The 19,547-nt window shown below is 33.8% G+C and overlaps 2 protein-coding genes across 5 annotated transcripts in view; one reads left to right on the forward strand and one right to left on the reverse strand.

Annotated features, from left to right (window-relative positions):
- LOC128250265 (uncharacterized) overlaps positions 1-19,547 on the reverse strand; it is a 99,477-nt gene that overhangs the window by 33,329 nt on the left and 46,601 nt on the right. The window lies entirely within an intron of this gene.
- Positions 4,031-19,285, forward strand: LOC128250269 (uncharacterized). Of its 2 annotated transcripts, none has more exons than XM_089337834.1 (6): positions 4,031-4,385; positions 7,424-7,495; positions 11,054-11,359; positions 16,271-16,583; positions 17,853-17,914; positions 18,879-19,285. In XM_089337834.1, exons 3-5 carry the CDS (start codon positions 11,056-11,058, stop codon positions 17,866-17,868), a joined length of 633 nt encoding a protein of 210 aa, XP_089193960.1. In that variant the 5' UTR covers positions 4,031-4,385; positions 7,424-7,495; positions 11,054-11,055; the 3' UTR covers positions 17,869-17,914; positions 18,879-19,285. The 2 variants fall into 2 exon arrangements, with proteins under 2 accessions (XP_089193960.1, XP_052830970.1); XM_052975010.1 differs by having other exon boundaries at positions 4,032-4,385; positions 11,039-11,359.

Genomic DNA, 19,547 nt, shown 5'->3' on the forward strand with positions numbered 1-19,547 from the left:
TAAATACCGTATGGGAAACAGGAAATCGAACGCGTACACACGTCCCCACACATAACCGAACATGCTTTTGTGCACACGCACACATATACATGTGTTTACACTCACATGCAAACATATGTACACGTACACACATGCGTATTCATTATATGTACATATGTATACATATATACATACATATATACATATGTATACATATATACATACATATATACATATATATATATATATATATATATATATATACACACACATACAAGGCGGCGAGCTGGCAGAAACGTTAGCACGCCGGGCGAAACGCTTAGCCGTATTTCGTCTGCCGCTACGTTCCGAGTTCAAATTCAGCCGAGGTCGACTTTGCCTTTCATCCTTTCGGGGTCGATTAAATAAGTACCAGTTACGCACTGAGGTCGATATAATCGACTTAATCCGTTTGTCTGTCCTTGTTTGTCCCCTCTGTGTGTAGCCCCTTGTGGGTAGTAAAGAAATAGCACGCATATATATACACACACACAGAGCATACGTTTATGATTTTCACACTTAGCCACCACATCTCCATATCAGACAATTCCACAGATTTCCTCGATCATCAACTCATCATCATAATATTCTCATATATGAATTAAAAACGGTTCGGCAAACCTCAAATGAAGCCAAGCCTATTCATTTTCCATAAGGTTTCTCAAACAATAGCAATACGATCACCAACATTGATAGTACTTGCATTCAATGAAATAATTGTAGCAACGATCAACATCATATCTTACGAAGAAAATTTTGAGCGATGGGCGTAGGTGTGGCCGTGTGATTAAGAATCTTGCTTTGCAACAATGTGGTTCAGATTCAATTCTGCTTCACAGCATCTTTTCAAGTGCTTTCTACTATAGCTGCAGTCCAAGCAATGCTTTGTGAGTGAATTTGTTTGATGGTCAATGTGAAAAACTGTCATATATTGGGTCATCCCATAAATAATGCGATTATTTTATACTTCTTTTATGTTTCTAAATTAAGTTAAACAAAATTCTTTGATTGATACCACTCCGTTTTGTCACTCCCAGAGCAGAAAGCTACTGAGAATAGCTAACGAACGTATACGACAATGACAAAAACAAACAAGACAAACTGAAATAATATAACAATTGCACGTATACAATAAATAAACTAATTATACAATAATTATACATATACAACTGAAAAAGCCCATACGACCGTCAAGCAGACGAATGTGGGTAACGCAAAGGAGAAATGGAAAATGTCCTAAAGGACAGTAGCCATGAGAAAGGCAGAGCGAGGAGCTCAGACAAGCGTGACTAGTCTGGTCAAAGGCAGGGCGAAAAAGAACGGCACCGCCTAAAATCGACCGGTCACGTAGCAGTGGGAGGAGAGAAGAAGAGTTATGCAGGGCAGAGAGACTAAAGAAACGGAGATAGTGCAAAAATGAAGATGATGTTGCTACATTACTTTATTCAAGTTTTTGAGAGTTTCGAATGACTTTTAGAGCCATTTCATCACTATATATTGGTTTGCACTCATGATTAATCAATTAATTTATCAATTAATTAATTTCCCTCAAAATTTCTCGTCAGAATTTGATATGTAGCTTGTCTATAATCTCAGTCTACTGAATAATCTTAGTAGGAGAATACTTGATGGGCATAACTCTGAAGCTAAGCAATTCCACCCAAGTCCACTACGATATATGTATGTTGAAAACTTCAAAGTGACTCCGATTAATTCGATCCGAAATCACCAGTGAACTGGCGCCCTCACTTACTATAGGGAGGTTGTATCCCTTGTCAGTCAACAGATAGTGCTCTTTGAATAGAAAATGTTCTGTTCGTGGCTAAAAGATGTTTTGACTCTTATTTCTAGCAATACTGGTGCTAACTTGAACCCTTAGTCACTTTTAGTGACTTTCGTACTTGTTCCTTTTGGTTTTAAATTGCAACTAGCCACTTTAATAATCTATAATTATCACTTAACCATTTTACTGAATCAGCCACTGATTCGCGTGGCATTTTCTCTAAACTGACAAGTCAAGTTAGCTTAACCCTAGGCAACGGAGTAGCGTCACCCATGAGGTCTAATTCGATCCAAAATCACCGCTGACCTGCTGCCCTCGCTTGCTGTAGTGCTGTAGGGCGGTTGTCTCCCTTGTCAGTTAATAGATAGTACTCTTTGTACAGAAAATACTCTGTTCGCGGGTAAGAGTTATTTTGACTCTTATTAGCAATACTGGCGGTTACTTGTACCCTTAGTTACTTTTAGTGACGTTTGTATATGTACCTTTTGGTTTTAAATTGCTATTAGCCACTTCAATAATGCTTGACCACTAAATCTACAAGTTTGTTTTCAATCTCTCTCTCTCTCTGTTGATTTTCTCTTATTCATTTCTGTTCAAGAGCGTGGGCTCGAAACGTAAAAGACGTTTTTCATTTTACCAAGCGTCAAACTAATACACCTGCTTGTCGTTCATACACCTGTCTTCGTCTTTTGTTTTTCTATAAATTTCAACTATATATATATATATATATATATATATTTGAAGTAAAGCAACAAAAATTCAATAGGTTATAGCAGTACGTACGTTTCGTACAAGCTCCATTTATTCATGTAGTGATAACACTACAGAAAATACAATGAAAATGTACTCCTCAGCTGCATAAAGGAATTTCATTTTAGAAAGTCATTTTGAAAATGTTTGCAAAAAACAAGAGTAAGAGAAGAAAACACATCTCGACTATGCTGCTGTTTCACAGACAAGTGAATCAAACAAGAATTTAAAATCTAATTTGAGGGATAGTAGTAATTTCAAATTTAGAGGAAGGCAGGTTAAGTAGTGGTGGACAGCAGGTTAGGGGTAAATCAAGCATGAGAGAAAGAAAGAAAAAAAAAAAAAGGAAATGGAAGGGCAATACCCTCAGGAGTGGTAAGAATTTGGAAAAAATTTGAGGTAAGGGAAATAAGGTCAAGGTAAAATAAGGTCAAGAAAAAAAAATAAGGTCAAAAAAAAAAAAAAGGAAATGGAAGGGCAATATATATATATATATATATATATATATATATATATATATATATACACGCGCGCGCGTACACACACACTCCCACATACACGAGCATATATATATATATTTAAACACATAAGAGAAATCCATTCATGGGATTCCTTACGCTAGAAAGAACAGCTAGGTTCTAGAACCACAAAATTAGAGATAAAATCCCGAAAGGAACGTAATGAAAAAATAAAATCTTTTACCATCTAGTTTCCTAGATGGTAAAAGTTTTCATTTTTTCACCGGTGATAAGGTGTTTTTAAGAGTGTACAGAAATGGAAAAGAAGGTCGGGAAAACGACAAAATAATAAAACAGGTCGTTAAAATGACGTACATGGTGAAAGGTTCGAAATGGGAACATAAAAGACATAAATCAGCTGAAAAGAAGGTTTTCTGACAAAAGGGTTACGAGGGAAGTACCCATGGAAGTCCTCTACGATATTTTTAATGTGACAACTCTACAAGAAATCGCCTAATCAAGGCATAACAGTACAAGAAAAAGAAAGCATACAAAATTGTTGGAGGTAGTTCCAAAACGAAAAAAATATTGAGTTTCAAATGGAAGAAAATCTGAAAAAGAGTAACGTGGTGGAGAAAAAAATATTCACTTCCACCAGAAGTCAATCTAAAAAGGGGAGATGTGATAAACATTAACACACACCTGTGTAGACTCGTCGGATTGTTATAGCGTTAATCACGTCAAAGGGCGTTTTTGAAACTTGTGTTTTGCTAACAGAGAAAAAAATAGTACGTGTTGTGATGATATTGATATATATGTCCACTTCGTTAAATTATATATCCGAACGTTTTAAGGATATAAAAGTACATTACATATGTTTGATCATTATTAACAAATTCTTTGTGAAGGTTTTTTAGCATGAAACTGCAGAACCTTCTTTCCCGGAGTACGACAGACTACAATTCTCATTCACTCATTCATTTTTTTCAATGCCATTGCTCTCCATACTATTATCATTTTCTTCGCCATCGAAATATAACTGCGATTATATATTTCTCTGATTTATATGTTTCTCTAATTTGTTTTTTTAATTTAGATTCTATAAATGACACCAGCTGAAGGTATTGAAATTGGGATGACATGTGGTGTATAATTCTTTTGGCTTCAAACTGCAAGTTAGAATCGTGCATGTACAATACGCCATGCAGGACAATATATGTAAAAACCATTAATAATTATCCAAGGTTTCGAGAATGATTTACCTTCTGATGATGTGAGCTATATTACGTGTTGGAAACCAAATCCCACTTACGAAGCAGTAGCAGCTTGTTCATGTAAAGCTTACAAACGAACTTCAACAAGGAAGATGCTTAAAAGTAAGTGTTATCAGGCTTACAGTTATTCAGCTACATTACTATTAATTTTCAGTAGTTTTATTTCTATTGCGTATTTCTACAGCACTGTCGAGATCAAATTTGTAGATTTTGGTTTGTGCCATATTTTGCACATGCCAAAGTCCTTTGGTTTTCCGTTTCATATTATAATGGAAAAATAATCTATGTACTGTGTAAAGTACCTAGGTGTTCTTTTTCCTGTAGAATGGAATAGACATTGGGATAATTGATGTAGAAAGACAAAAAAAAAATAAATTAATAATTAGTCAAAATTAAACAAATTTATAACAAGAACAATTTATTGCATAAATGATGCAATTTGTGTCGCTATATATATCTTCTCGTCATTCTACGACTATCAGTTACGACTATTCTAAGATTCGCAGATGACATCTAATAAAACCGAGGCAGTTTTTCTGTTTTTCCAGTACAAATAAAGACTGAACTCCTTCTTTAGTACAGTCGACATATAGAATTGATTTTAGTCAAAATATTCGGTTGTCACCGCTTTTTTAAATCTTTATTTAGCAGTGACTGAAATTAATTATTTATAGAATTATTTATTCTGACAAGAAAGGGTTTAAGTTTTGATTATAATATCTTGAATTGCTATAAGAACTTTACTATGACCTACATCACTACTAAGTTTTCTGCAAGTAAGCGTCCCTGAGTATTTTCTGTATGTTGATTGAATTGGAGTTTGGCTTAGGTTTTTGATATCTCTTTTTAAATCACTCCTAAGACATCTTATTATAGCGATTGTTTCTGTTTTAATCTCTTATATTCTAGGTGTCACTTATTTCATTTCTTTATATTTGGAACACTTCTCCATTTAGTTTAGAAATGAATTATCACTTCTTGGGACTAGTATTTTTTGTCAAAAAGCAGTTTCTTTCCTGGTACCCTTTGAAAATATCACGGTCCATTAACGTTGATCTCCAGGGCTATGTGAACTGACACGTTCAGGCTGAAATTGCACGTCATAACAGAGACAGCATAGCAATGGTTTTGGCTTATTGTCATCTTGTACTCCCCTTGCCGCTAGTGAAATGGTATGTGCCGGCTGTCTCAGCAACTGGTTGATCTTCATAGCGGAACAAACAGGACAAAAAGATTACAAATATAGCGATTCTCACCTTGAAACTAATTATCAGCGCGATCGGATGAACAATAGTGGAGTTATGAGCGCACAAACAGACAGACATACAGAACGAATTTTATATATTAAGATTAACACAGAGATATACGTAAATTTTGCAACTATAAAATTGTGGAATTATAAATATAATTCGTAAAGAACAAAAGAAGGCTAAAATAAATTGCTTAAAAATATGAACAGAAAGAAAACACTGTTTTCTATCTTCAAAGTAGCTAACAATAAGAAAATGCATAACAATGGCTCAGTTATTAGGTAGGTGTGAATAAAAAGGAGCTTAAACAACGGAAATTGTAGAAAAAAGCAGAACGGTTAAAAGGATGATCAGCAAGTGATCCCACTACAGAAAGTGGGAATAGATAAAGAAAAGTGAGGACTGTCGAAATTTTGATTGCGGCACAGAATAAAAGCTTTCTTAAATTGAAATTACTAAAATCATAAAATGAAACAAAATGCATTAAATACCTGCGGTATATATGGATATTGGTGAGAGAATAATTTAAATATAGTCGCAAGTAAACACACATTTAACAAAGACTGAATACAAGAGACGTGATAAACTTGGAACTTTCATTTACTGGAAATTATATTAACTTTATATAATCCTTTCTATATTAGCCACAAGGCCTGAAATTTTGGTGTGGGAGTGGCTAGTCGATTACATCTTAAATGGTACTTATTTCATCGACCCCGAAAGGATAAGAGGTAAAGTCGACCTAGGTGGAATTTTAACTCAGAACGTAAAAGGACAAAACACTGCAAAGCGTTTCTTGACCGACGTGCTAACGATTGTGCCAGCTCGCTGTCTTTTTGATTTTATATGATTTTTTCTACAAAAGGTGGGAAATTTGGTGGGAGGGGACAAGTCGATTACATCAACTGCAGTGTTTCACTGGTACTTAATTTACCGAAACAATAAATGACAAAATTAACCTCGGTGGAATTTGAACTCAGAATGTAGTGACGTGCGAAATACCGCAAAGCAATTTCGCCCAGGGTGCTAACAATTCTCTTAGCTCACTGCCTTATTGCCTTTATATAATACAAACAAAAATGAGGTAGTTTAAACTACATCAGAAAAAAGCCTTTGCAAGTTGTATATATCATTGTGTTAAGATTCGTTATCAATCAATTATTCTTATTGAGAAGAAACTGTCAAAAGTAACCAGCCCATAGAATCACTAAACATATCCACTGCTTAACACCATCCAAGTTAACCCTCTTCACCTTTACAGCTGACATGAAAACCTACGCAAAAAAAAGAGAAAAAAATTGATTGCTATGAAAATGCGTAAAATTTTGGAGTTAATAATCTTAATCTTTAGTTACAGCTTCTCATTCAAACTACATAATAGGCAGAATTGTCGGATTAAGATAGTAGGGTGTTTTGAGGGAGATTTGGCTGCTATTTCTAACAGGTCTAGCTACCATGTAGAGGTTTCCTTATTGGCTCATACATATATATATATAAAATCGAAATAAAATACTAAAAGTAACAATCGTCAAAAACAAAAGCCAAGGTCCATGCAGTGTCATGGGCCAAAAAAATTTCCAACTTCTTGCTTAATGCGTGCCCAGAGCAGAGTGTTAGGTAATAATCCTATTATGCACCGCTGCGCACATCAGAGGTAGCCGATATGAAATGAAATATGGTGACTGCTCTTTATTGTTGGGGGAGAATAGACACATCCGGTTTGTAGTTGTTATGAAAAAGATGATGGGTTAAGAGTTTTATGCCCCTTGGTACCAAATCATCACACTCGATTATTCACGCTTCTATATTTTCTCTCAAGTTTTCTTATTCTTTTGCTGTTTTAACCATCATTTTTACCTGAATCATACATGTCTTTTGGTCATATTTCAGGTACTGGAAAATGCGTTTTAATGTCAACGATGTTGTCAGCTTTAATTTCACTGTTAATGGATAACAGGGAGTGTAAGTTACGATTAAAGAAAATATTTTCTTTTCGGCTACAACACCAAATCTTCCTCTCTTCATTATTTGCTATGGTTTTTGTATTTTTGTACCACCCAAATAAACGTTTAGACACAGACACGCACGCTCGCGCGCGCAAAATTCTTTATGGTTGCCTACACATGCATACATATAGAGGTACAACATTGACTTTCTTGACATTAATGGTCCGCAAACGTCTCATAAAGATACTCTCAAGGAAAAATAACCAAATGAAGTTTATTTCTCAACGTATTCCCTCTTGCAGTCCATACACTTCTTCCATCGGTGTTGCAGTGCTTGGATTGTATTCGTGAAGAAGCTTTCATACAACAGGAGATATGAGGTCGTCCAAACTGCGATGCTCGTACCTAGCCTAGTCATTGTGAAAAATATTCTCAACGCTCCCATGGAATATTCTGTTAGCATTGCCTATTTGATTTATAGTCAATCGCCTGTCATCCATCATCATGTGGTGAATACTATCAACGTTTTCTTTGGTTGAGGCGGTTGCAGAACGTTCAGGTATTGGTTCATCTTCAAAAAACTCCCTTCCCTTTCTAAATTCAGTTGCCCACTTTTGTATTGTTGATAAACCTGGAGCGTCATCCAATAATTTGGTAACCATGTCAGCAGAAATGTCCTTGGGGTTTGAACCCCATTTCTGCAAGTACTTAATAAAGAGGGGATGTTAAAGTTTGTCCATCTTCAAGAGAAATCGCTACCAGTTAGTTCTGAAATATTCTATGAACAATCAGACGTCAGTTTACCTGGAACGTGACAATTCAGCTATTAAAAAAGATAGCTGAAATTAATGAAAAGATTTCAGAGATTTGAGAATTAATGTAAAGATTTGACAGTCGGCCTATGAACTTTCCAGCCGACTTTCGTATCTCATTTAATCATTTAAATAAATTTAATATTTTCTTTACTAAATGTATGTTGTCAGAACTGACAATCTCTGATTTGGAAAAACAATGAGTAATCGAGAATGGTTTTGGAACTGAAAAATCTCGGTCAGGTCGTCGTGTGGATAAGGCCGTATGTTGTAAAGTACGTAACATTCAGTCAGTCTATTACACAACCTTGATGCATGCCGTCTTATGAAATCGGCTTCAGATCCCGCATTCATCTAACCGAAAAAGTGTGGCAAGCTGAAGCAAATGTCGGCTGCTTTCAGATAGGAAAACGTTTAGCCCTATCTCAAGTTTTAGGGTTTAGGGTTAGAGTTTGGATTTTAGTTTTAGTGTTAGGGTTAGTATTTAAGATTATGATTTGGATTTAAGGCTTAGGGTTCGGGCTAGGTTTAGGGATAAGTTTTAGGATTAGGTTTTAGAGTTAAGTTTAGTGTTTATAGAGTTTTTCAAAATACCATTGTAAATGTTAATTAGTTGTTTCCTTTCCTTTCTATATTCTTTCTTTTTGCCTTAATTGTTTTGTAAACTTTTCATTATTAATTTATTTAAAAATGTCTATTTGTAATTTTCCTTGCGTCACGTGTCGAAAACAAAATAACAAAATACAAGATACTTTTCATATCACTGTTACGACGTTGTTTAGAATTTCGGTCATTGAACGTCCTCCAAAAGTTGCTTCTATTTTCTCGTAACTGCCATAGAAAATACATCTGTGTAGAAATTCTGAATGAAATTGTGTATTTCTTACAGAAACGACTGTAGATAGGTTTCTTTTAAAAACAGCCGGAACACTGTCTCTGCCTCTCCATTCACATCCATCCTGAAAGTGATTGTAATAGTGATTGCCATTCTTGGAAATGCGTGCCTCAAGGAGATATACTTTCGGTGTAACTTGCCCGCTATTTTTAAAGTAATGCATTAGTCACTTTGTCCGTTTGGAATACGGACGTTTGCAAAACTGTCTAAAATAATCTAAACCGAAGCTATTAAAACTGTGGAAGAAAGCGAGGGGTTGGGAAAAGTGGTAATGAGAAATCAAAGAGGCAAAGAGAAAGAGAATGAATTGTCCAGAAAATGCTGGAATGAAAGAAAAAGTGACTAAGAACTAAAAGATTATTGACGGTGAGACCAAGGGCGTGAATACAATACAAGAAAAAGAAGAGGTAGAGGTCAGAGAATGGAAATTGTATATATGTACGAATATCACACTATCGACCAGGTATCAGATATTGTTATACACCACTGGACGGAATCCGCTTCCAATTCTGTCTTAATTGTGTCATTTTTTTCCAACTTCAACCCGTATTTTCCATTTTTAATGGAATATTTAAAGTATAGTAATTTACAGCGACAGAAAGTCTTTCTTTTCAAATTTGAATGAATTTTAAAATGGTTTTTTCGAATTACGTCGCTTTTCTTGTAAAGTTGCATGTCTTGGCACCAATTACCGACGTAAGCTGAGGTGTGAGTTTACTTATGTCACACCTCCAGCACGTCGCAAATGGCCAAGTTGGTAATATTTTAACGGAATATCCTATACTTCATTTTCCCTCACAGAATCTTCACTAATTGCTGATGTATCTAAAACTAACTTCTTATAGTTGGCTTGATATTTTATTTTCACTGCAATTCATTCCTCTTTTCTCTTTCATTAATTTATTCTTCCTTTCTCCTTCCTCAGTTTTAATATATTAATTTATTCATTTATTTTCCCTTATTTTTTATTTTACTTTCGACCACTAAGTTTTCCTTTTTCTTAGTCTGCACTCTTGTATTTTTCTCATTTAGCTTCAGTTTCATACTATTTTCTCGATGCTATAAGGGATCGCTATCGTTTGTTTTATTTTCGTGTATATATGCTGATTTCGGTTTTGTTCATATTTGTTCTCCTTTTCATTTATCTTTTGTTGAATGCTTTCTTCTTGTTCGTTTTCTACTGTTCTCCTCAATCTCATTGGCTTTGTGCCAACCCCTTCATTTCATCTGTCTTGTATTTGATGTTCCTCAGACCTTATACTTGAATGTCTTCCGCTATGTTGTGTGTTGCTTGCACATAGTTTTTTTTTCTTACTTCATTACTGTTTTCTATCACCTCATTTGGCTTGGGCTGTCGTTCACGCTTTGATTGTTATTTTCAATATAAGAGCGCATGGCCTAGTTGTCAAGGTATCGTAGTCACGATCGTGAGATCATGATATCCATTTCTCGACTGTGTGGTGCATTGTTTTCTTGGGCAAATCATATCTTCTCACGTTGCTCTTCCATCACTTCGATACCCGACGTGTGGTACACCTATTCAGACACCATCGATTTGATGAATGGAGTTTGTTAATGTACAACATATACTTCTGATCACTTTAACAAATTATTTTGCAGGGTGTTCAGCAATAAATTGCTGAACCTTCTTTCTCGGCCTACGAGAGCCTACCACCATTCATTCATTCATTCATTCATTCATTCATTCATTCATTCATTCATTCATTCATTCATTTTCATTTTATTCAATGCCATGACTCTCCATATTATTATCTTCTACGCTATTGTTCTATAGCTGCAATTATATATTTCTCTGATTTACATGTCGCCCGTATTTTTTATTTATTTATAGCTATTTATGTTGTAGAAATGACACCAGCCGAGGGTATTGAAGTTGGAAAGACAATTAATATATCAATAACATGCTTGCTTGTGTTAAAGAATCTTCTTGACTTCAAACTTCAACAAAACGGAAATACAGTCGTACATATACAATATTCCCGTATCATCCACGGATACAGAAAATTAAATACTAGCAACGGTTTCGACTGTGATTTACCTGTTGCTAATATAGATTATATTACCTGTTGGAAACATAAACCCACTTGCAATGATGTAGCAGCTTACTCATGTAAAACATTCAACGCAGTTTCAAAAAAGAAGGTTTTTAAAGGTTGGTGTTACCCGGCTTTTGCACTTATTCAGCCCCAGAAATATTCATTTTCAGTAGCTGTATTTATTTTGTGAATTTCTAATGCACTGCTGAGCGCAGATCTGCAGATTTTGACACGTGCAATATTTTGCACATTCCAAAATCCTTTGGTTTTCTGTTCTATATTGAATAAAAATACTCTGTCCATGGTGTACAATACCTAGTTGTTCTATTCTCTGTAGAATGAAGTAGCAGTTAGGATAATTGATGTAGAAGGACAAATATTTTAAATTAATGTTAAACAACTTAATGTTAAAAACAATTCATTATGTGAATGACTAAATTAAGTTAACTTTTTTATAATTTTCCAGTCACGGTTAGATTATGTTTTAAGATTTAGGAATAAGATTAAAGCATATCCTCGGTAGTCTCCATATAGCTGCTAAATATAAGATTCTCTCCCTGTTACTTTTCATTTTTGATGAATTATAATTAACTAAATTTCTGAGATCCACCCACCTGTTTCTGACCAAAGTCAGTAATTTACAAAAAGATTGTTGTAATCAATAAAGGTACAACTTTAAAAATAATATTTCTTGGGTTATAGCAAGCAGTTGACTATTAACTTTTCATCCAGCTATATATCTGATCATCATTTCCATGACTATCAGATTTAGCCTAAGATTCACAAATCAAGTCTAATAAAACCGAAACAGTTTTGGCGATTTTCCAGTAAAACTAAAGACTATATTCTGGCTTTACTACAGTCCCTATTTAATATTGGGTTGTCTCTCTTTTTTGTTTTATGTAGCAGTGACTGAAATTAATAATTTATCCTGACAAGAAAGTGTTTTATTTTTAATTATGATTTATTGTGTCTTGAATTTCCATAAGAAGTTTGCTATCACCCATTACTACTAAGTTTTCTTAAGCGTCCCTGGGTATTTTCTGTACGGCGTGTAAATTGGAATTTGGCTTATATTTTGATGTTTCTTTTAAAATCATTCCCAAGAGATCTATTATTATAGGGATCATTTCTGTTTTCCTTTCCGTCATTCTAGGTATCTTTTTGTTTCCCAATTTTTTGATATTTGGATAATTTTTACATTTCGTTTAGAAATAAATCAGCACTTGTTAGGACTAGTATTTTGGTAAAAAAAAAGTAATTCATTTCCTACTAGCCTTGGAAAATTTATGGTCGATGACATTGATTTCCACGAGTCAGTGGACTGACAAATCCCAGTCTGTTGTTACTTGCAGAGGTTTTTATTCAGATGTAAGTCTAAATTACCGCCATTTATGTTTGTATTATATAAAGCCAATTTAATTTCCAAGCAATTTGAAACAACCAACTTTGTCACGTCTATTGTATCCATTCTTTGTTAAATATGGTTAACCAGTGACCATATGTAATGTTTCTCTTACCAATATGCATATATTCCGCAGATATTTAATGCATTCTGTTTCATTACATGAGTTTAGTGGTTTCGAGTTAGGAAATCTTTGATTCTGTGCCGCACACAAAAGTCCAATAGTGCTAGTTTTCGATTATATTTTTCAACCATTCAGCAGATTTTTAAAAATCTATTTTCACGTCCTACAGTACTGTCATGCATTCACCATAATTTTAACTGTCTAGTAGCATGATCTTTGTTTTTTACACAATCACCGTTGTTTATGCCCCTTTGTATTCACATTTTATCAAACAAATCAGCCGCTGTGACGTATTTTCTAACTATTTGCTACTTTGAAGACAGAGAACGGTGTTTTCTTTCTGATCATGTCTTTAAGCTATATATATTTGCTTTATATTCTTCCTTATTAGTTATATTTCTAATTCCATTGTGCATATTTTATAAGAGTTTTATAGTTTCATAATGACCATATATCTCTGTGTTAGAGGGAGAGATAATCTTTCTTGTCAGATTTCAAATTTGGGGTGGTGTATTTTTAATGCAGTATAGATTTCATTTTTCTTATTTCCTCTCTCAAGTCTTGATATTTCATCTTGCGTCCAGTGGAGAATATTATAACTAAAGCTAATTGCCTGATACTTTTTAAAAATATTTAGCTCGTCTGTTAAATTATTATACTTGTATTGCTAAGATTAGGTTGAAATTTTATTTGACGATAGCATAGAATTAGACCTCAGAAAGCGAAAACAAAAATGAACGTCACACATGGATGCTACAATGACAAACACAGCAGTAATAACAATGAAGAACAATACCCGCTGCAAAATCACTACAAAATAGTGAAGTTGCTTGCTACCGTCGTTGTCAAAATTCTGAGAACTCAAAGAGGTGCCAACCTACCAAAACTAACATCAACACAGCATGAACACAATTGCACACATAAGCCAAATTACATCATTTCCTTTTGTTTTGCATTAAAAGATGACGAGAAGTAGGAGTACATCGAAGTATGGCAAACAATCATCAAAGTAATTACCATAGCATCACTGAGAAAAAAGAAAAGGAAAGTAGACCAAATGCCAAAAGAAAATAACTCAAAATTCTCTGTGACTTAATCAACCAACACAACTATCATAAAAAAATACCAACTATAAAACATACAACATATCCTAAAACCATAAGTTCGTTGATCTCAACCCTGATTATCTCACCCTCAAAGCATCCAGGAAATAAATAATTTGTTATGATTTATTAATAGAATATCAGATATGTTTTATTGCATAATATTTTGCTGCTGCAAAAGCTGACACAAAGCTAACTTGAAGTGCTGAATCTCTGAGAATACATCAATGACGTATATTTCTCATTTGGAGATTCTACAGGATTCACTATACAATGTTAGTAGGCAAGCAGTTGATAATAGTGTTAAACTTGGCTATTGATGAATTTGACATTTTCAACGTTACATAGCGATTTACATTGTTTTGATTGTCATGGCTTTGAAAAGTGTTGATGATTAAAGAGTTTTCCACAATAATTTTGTTTGTTAACAAACAGAACGAATGTGTAAATCAATACGGATCGTCAACAGCTTGTATGTATCTGTAACCATGAAACATTACTTACAAATAATTCAATGAAAGTTGCTGAAATGATTAACGTGGATGAGAAACAATTACACATTGTAAACAATACTAGGTTTATAAAACAGACAAGTAATTATTGCTGAAGAGAACTTTACTTATATATATATTCTTACTTATCCGTTCCCACTCTTCTACTTATGCTTGTTTATTCTCTCTCCTACTTATTTTCCTCCCCTTTCTATCAGCCACCTCTTCTATATATATATATATACATATATATATATATATATATATATATATATATATATATATATATATATATATATATATATATATATATATATATATATGTATGTATTTATGTATGTATGTATATATATATCTTTCTATTAGTCTTTTGTCTTCTGTCTCTCTCTGTCTTTCCCTCTGTCTCTTCTGTTTACTTTTCTTTCTCCCACTCTTCCTCTTGCTACGTTTTTTACTCTCTTTTCAACTTATTCTTCTTCCCTTCCTGTCAATTCTGTATCAACCCTCCTCTCTATCTATGAGTCTCGGTTTTTCTCTTTTTTTTTGTCTTTTCGCTTGCGTTTCCCTCTTACACTCTCTCCTCTTACTGCTGTAATTTCTTCACTTTCTCTCTTACATTTCCTCCTGTATCTCCTTAACATGCATTACCACCCTTTCTCTCCTATCTTTTCTGCCTATTCTTCTGTACCTCACAACACTAGAGAAGTTAAAGCACCCACCAGCTAATGTCTTCTCTCTGGTTATGTCTTTTCTCTTGTTTTCGTTGATTATCGCCAAATTTAATTAATACCTTGTCCGAATTATGATTATTTCATTAAACTAGTACTTTTCCTCATTTTCACTGAGCTCTGTAGTAACCTGAATAGCGTGAACAGAGGTAGGTATAGATGTTATTTTGTGAGGTAACGTGGTTGCTTGATCTGTTAGAAATACCAGTCAGATTGCCCTCAAATCACTCCCTACAGTCTTTCAGAAAAAAGGCATTTGGTGATATATTTCTAGACGTACTGTATCAAAAATACAAAGAGGTTGACCAAGCTGAAACATCTTTGATCGTAGGTCTGCTACTTCAGGACTGGTCTAGGGTTAAATAATCAGATAGTTTTATGTAACGTATACATTTATGTAAAGGGTGTATATTATACTCTAGTTAAACGAATGTATTGGTCAAGTTTTATAGTATTATAATTAATTATTATAATAATTAATAGTTTTTTAACATTATTCACTTTAGAACCTCTTCATATTCACATTTCACTTGGTTTCCTTCTCTATTATTATTATTATTATACAATGTGGCTCTGTTGTATCTATTTGCTTCTCTGGCAGCGTTCCATCTGTTGCCTCAATTTTTGTCCATTTCCGTTTTCTTCACTAGTTCTTTGTGTTTACCTGGGCACTTCCCTTGCCTAACTATTATGTAAGAGATTTGAAAAAAATGCTTTATTATTATCTCTCATTTATTTCAAATGCAAAAATATTAATGTGTTTATATTGTTTAAAAAATTTGTACAATATGTAATATTGTTTGCATTGCTTTTTGCCACATTGACCCAAGTCAAATAAAGTGAAAAGCCTCCGATACAAAATAAAATAATTTCTGAAATTACATATTGCTTGAAAAATTTGTACAATATGTAATATTGTTTGCATTGCTTTTTGCCACATTGACCCAAGTCAAATAAAGTGAAAAGCCTCCGATACAAAATAAAATAATTTCTGAAATTACATATTACTTGATTAATACAAAATATATCCAGCATGAAGAACAATTCGAGTGGTGTTAACCATTTTAGTTTAGTATGAAGATTGTAGTTTATATTAGTGAAACCACCCAATAGTCTTAGTAATATGCAAAGCATATTGTTCTAACATTTTGCTATATTAGATCGTTTTCTTTTCAGCAAAATCTACTTTAGAGAGTCTGCAAATTGTCAAGGGAGTTAAGGTGAAAGGCAGACAAGTAAGAACATTTAGATGTGTAGCAAATGTTGGAGCACCATTTAAATCGCATGTATCCTTTGTGTGGATTGTAACAAAACATGGTAAAACATATAATGTCACCAAAAACGAGACCATGCCAAATACTTCGAGCTGTTATTCTCGGGTGTCATCCGATTATACTTTCACTCCACAAGCCAAAGACGTATCTGGCACAAGTATCACATGTAAAACAAATTTTGGCTTACTTACCAGACGAATCTCCGCTAAGAGAAGGTAAATTAATTTTGTATTCTTACAAAAAGTAAATTAATTTTGTACTTCTTTCTTTGATTAGTGTTTTCCCTTTTCCTGTAACAACGGTTATTTAGCCTCAGCTCAACCGCTGAGAATCGACGGTATTCCGCGTATGACAATCACATCCGTTCTTTTTTGAAGGAAACAATTTTGTTAGCTAATTATAAAATTTGTTAGCATCGCTGTGTGGAAAAGGTAGAGAGTAGCCAATGTCATCTCTTGAATAATTGAAAAAAAGTAACGGATTTAGATGCCATGGTGCAACGAAATTCAAAGCATTATATGCGAGTCCGAAATGAGTACCATACCGACTGCAACAAGTTAATGTGAGAAAGGGAAATGTATATATCTGGGACTTCATCAACTTCGTTGCTTCATCTAGATAGATATAACTTAAATGTATTACCCGGGGCAGCCGGAAATGAACGAAGTTGTGCGAATGGATAGTTCTCCCGTCCTTGTAGTAAACCCACGCGAGACTGTTAGGAGCTTAAAGGGTGAAAGACCAAAAATTTGGGGTAAAAGCACATAAGAAATAATAGTAGAATGAGGAAATTATATGAATAGTTGTGTTGAATACGAATATATATTTTGAAGGAAAAGAAAGAAAACTAGATAGATAGAAAGAAGAGGAAAGCAGCAAGAGGGAAGAAGAAAGAAGAAAGGAAAGACAGTCATAAAGAAATAAATAAAAGAATAATTGATTTTTCCTTTTTATCCAATTCCTTTCCTTCTATTTCCTTACCAAAATACTTACAACATGCCTTGCCGTCCATCCAACTCCAGACATCACATCTGTAAATTAACGAAATAAATTGCTTCCTGACAACCTACAATGTTGCAGGGATCCAAACAGACCCGCGTAGGAACTATAATATAAACTTATGCTTATCTTTATTTCCCTACATTTTCCCTATATTTTCTGTGAAATGACAACTTTTAGGAAGTTACTTATCAAATCTAAAGGAAGGGGTTGGAGCTCTAAACATCTCAATAACAGTTTTACATGAATTTGCACACACATTATTAGAGATATGTATGTCTGTATGTATGTATGTATGTATGTACGCATGTACGTATGTATGTATATCTATGTATCTATCCATCTATTTATCTATTTATATTCATAAACACACACATACAAACGCGTGCACACACACGTGCGCACATGTAAATATGTATACATGTAATTTTCTCCATAACCTAACTATTGTTTCTCTATATGATGGCAATCCTTCCCTTTTACAGAGTGCTGTTTGCTTAACATCTCTTCCAAAATTTCGAAGTCAACTTCACAGTCAACTTTATTGGTAATAAATATATATATTTCCTCTATATAATGTACTGAGATCTTTGTTCAGTAGTTACTGTTTGTTGTTTTTCATTATTAAGTATTTATGTATGTATGTATGTATGTATGTATGTATGTATGCATGCATGTATGTGTGTGTGCATGTATGTATGTATGTATGTATGTATGTATCTATCTATCTATTTATCTATCTATTCGGAAACAATTATTCGAAAAACACTTATTCGAATTGACAATTTATTGAAAGAAAATTATTCGAATTGACGAGAGTTTGAATTGTTTGCTATTTTGAACATGCCCCATTGACAGATACAATACTGGAAGGTGAAAGACAGAAAATACTTTGCTTGTGCTGATTAACATGGAATGTATATACCTTTTAAAGCTGGCTGGATGTATTGATAGGGAAAATGGTAAGCCCATAGTCAAAATTGATGGTTTCGTATTTGTGAAAATAAGCAAATTAGAACCAAACTCTATTGGAAGTGCAATAAGTTTGCATCGTATTGTAAATTCTGTGCAATAACTAATGACAGTGAAGTGGTTAATGTTTCACGTGCGCATAATCATTCTGGTGATTCCATAATCATAGAAGTGCGTACTTATATGAATGGAGTAAAACAAGAGGCTAAAGAAACCCGTTGTTCCCCGCATTATATGATTTGTACTGTTGCTTCGTAATTAAGTGAAAACGTAGCGCAAGCTTTACAAGCAATAAGATCTATAAGAAGGTCTGTACACAATGTAAAACATTACATGCTGTTAAGAATAACCTTACCATTTTAATAGTTTATGCTTTACTTCTTGATTAGAAAGCCGACACAAACAGAAAATTGGTTTCAAAAACTCAGTCAAGCGTTCTTAATTTACAAGTTACGATATTAACGTCAGATTTTGAGACTTTATTAGATTCCAATATATATATATTTCAATAGTGAATACTATTCTGGATTATTTTAAAGATGTGTGGGTTGGTCATCCTGCAAGATATCATAGCCGAAGCCCTACGTTCGAGATATTTATGTGGTCTTGCTTTGAAAAGTCAATCTTGGTTTACCGAAAACTAACAACGCCCTTGAAGGATGGCATAGAGCTTTTTTACAGCAAGTGTCATCCCATCATCCCTCAATATGGATATTCGTACACGCACTTAAAAGAACAGGACTTGCAAGAAATTAATATTGCAAAAATATGAGCAGGTTTCAAAATATTAAGAGAGCCAAAAAGATACCGAGACGCAAATGAAAGACTCAAGAAATTTATGGAATCCTTTAACGAGTACTCTTCAGCAGTTGAATATTTATGTAGGGTAGCAGATAAATTAGCTTAAATTTTTTTTAATCATTGCAAATAAAGAGATATGCTTATTAAATAAAAATCATTTGTGTACTGATTTTTAATTTCATCATTTTTGTTTAAATAAAATAAAAAAAATTACAATAATTAACATTTCGTATAATTGTCCTTTTGAATAATTTTCATTCATACAATTTTCCATTCGAATAAATGTTTTTCGAATAATTGTTTTGGAATAATTGTTTTCGAACAATTATTTTCGAACAATGTTCACACAAACCTTCAATTATAGGCCACAGTGGGAGTTCGTTGATTACTTCAGTATCGGTAGTAGA

This window comes from Octopus bimaculoides, chromosome 20, assembly GCF_046866305.1.
Source record: "Octopus bimaculoides isolate indiv1 chromosome 20, ASM4686630v1, whole genome shotgun sequence".
Classification (NCBI taxonomy): Eukaryota; Metazoa; Mollusca; class Cephalopoda; order Octopoda; family Octopodidae; genus Octopus; species Octopus bimaculoides.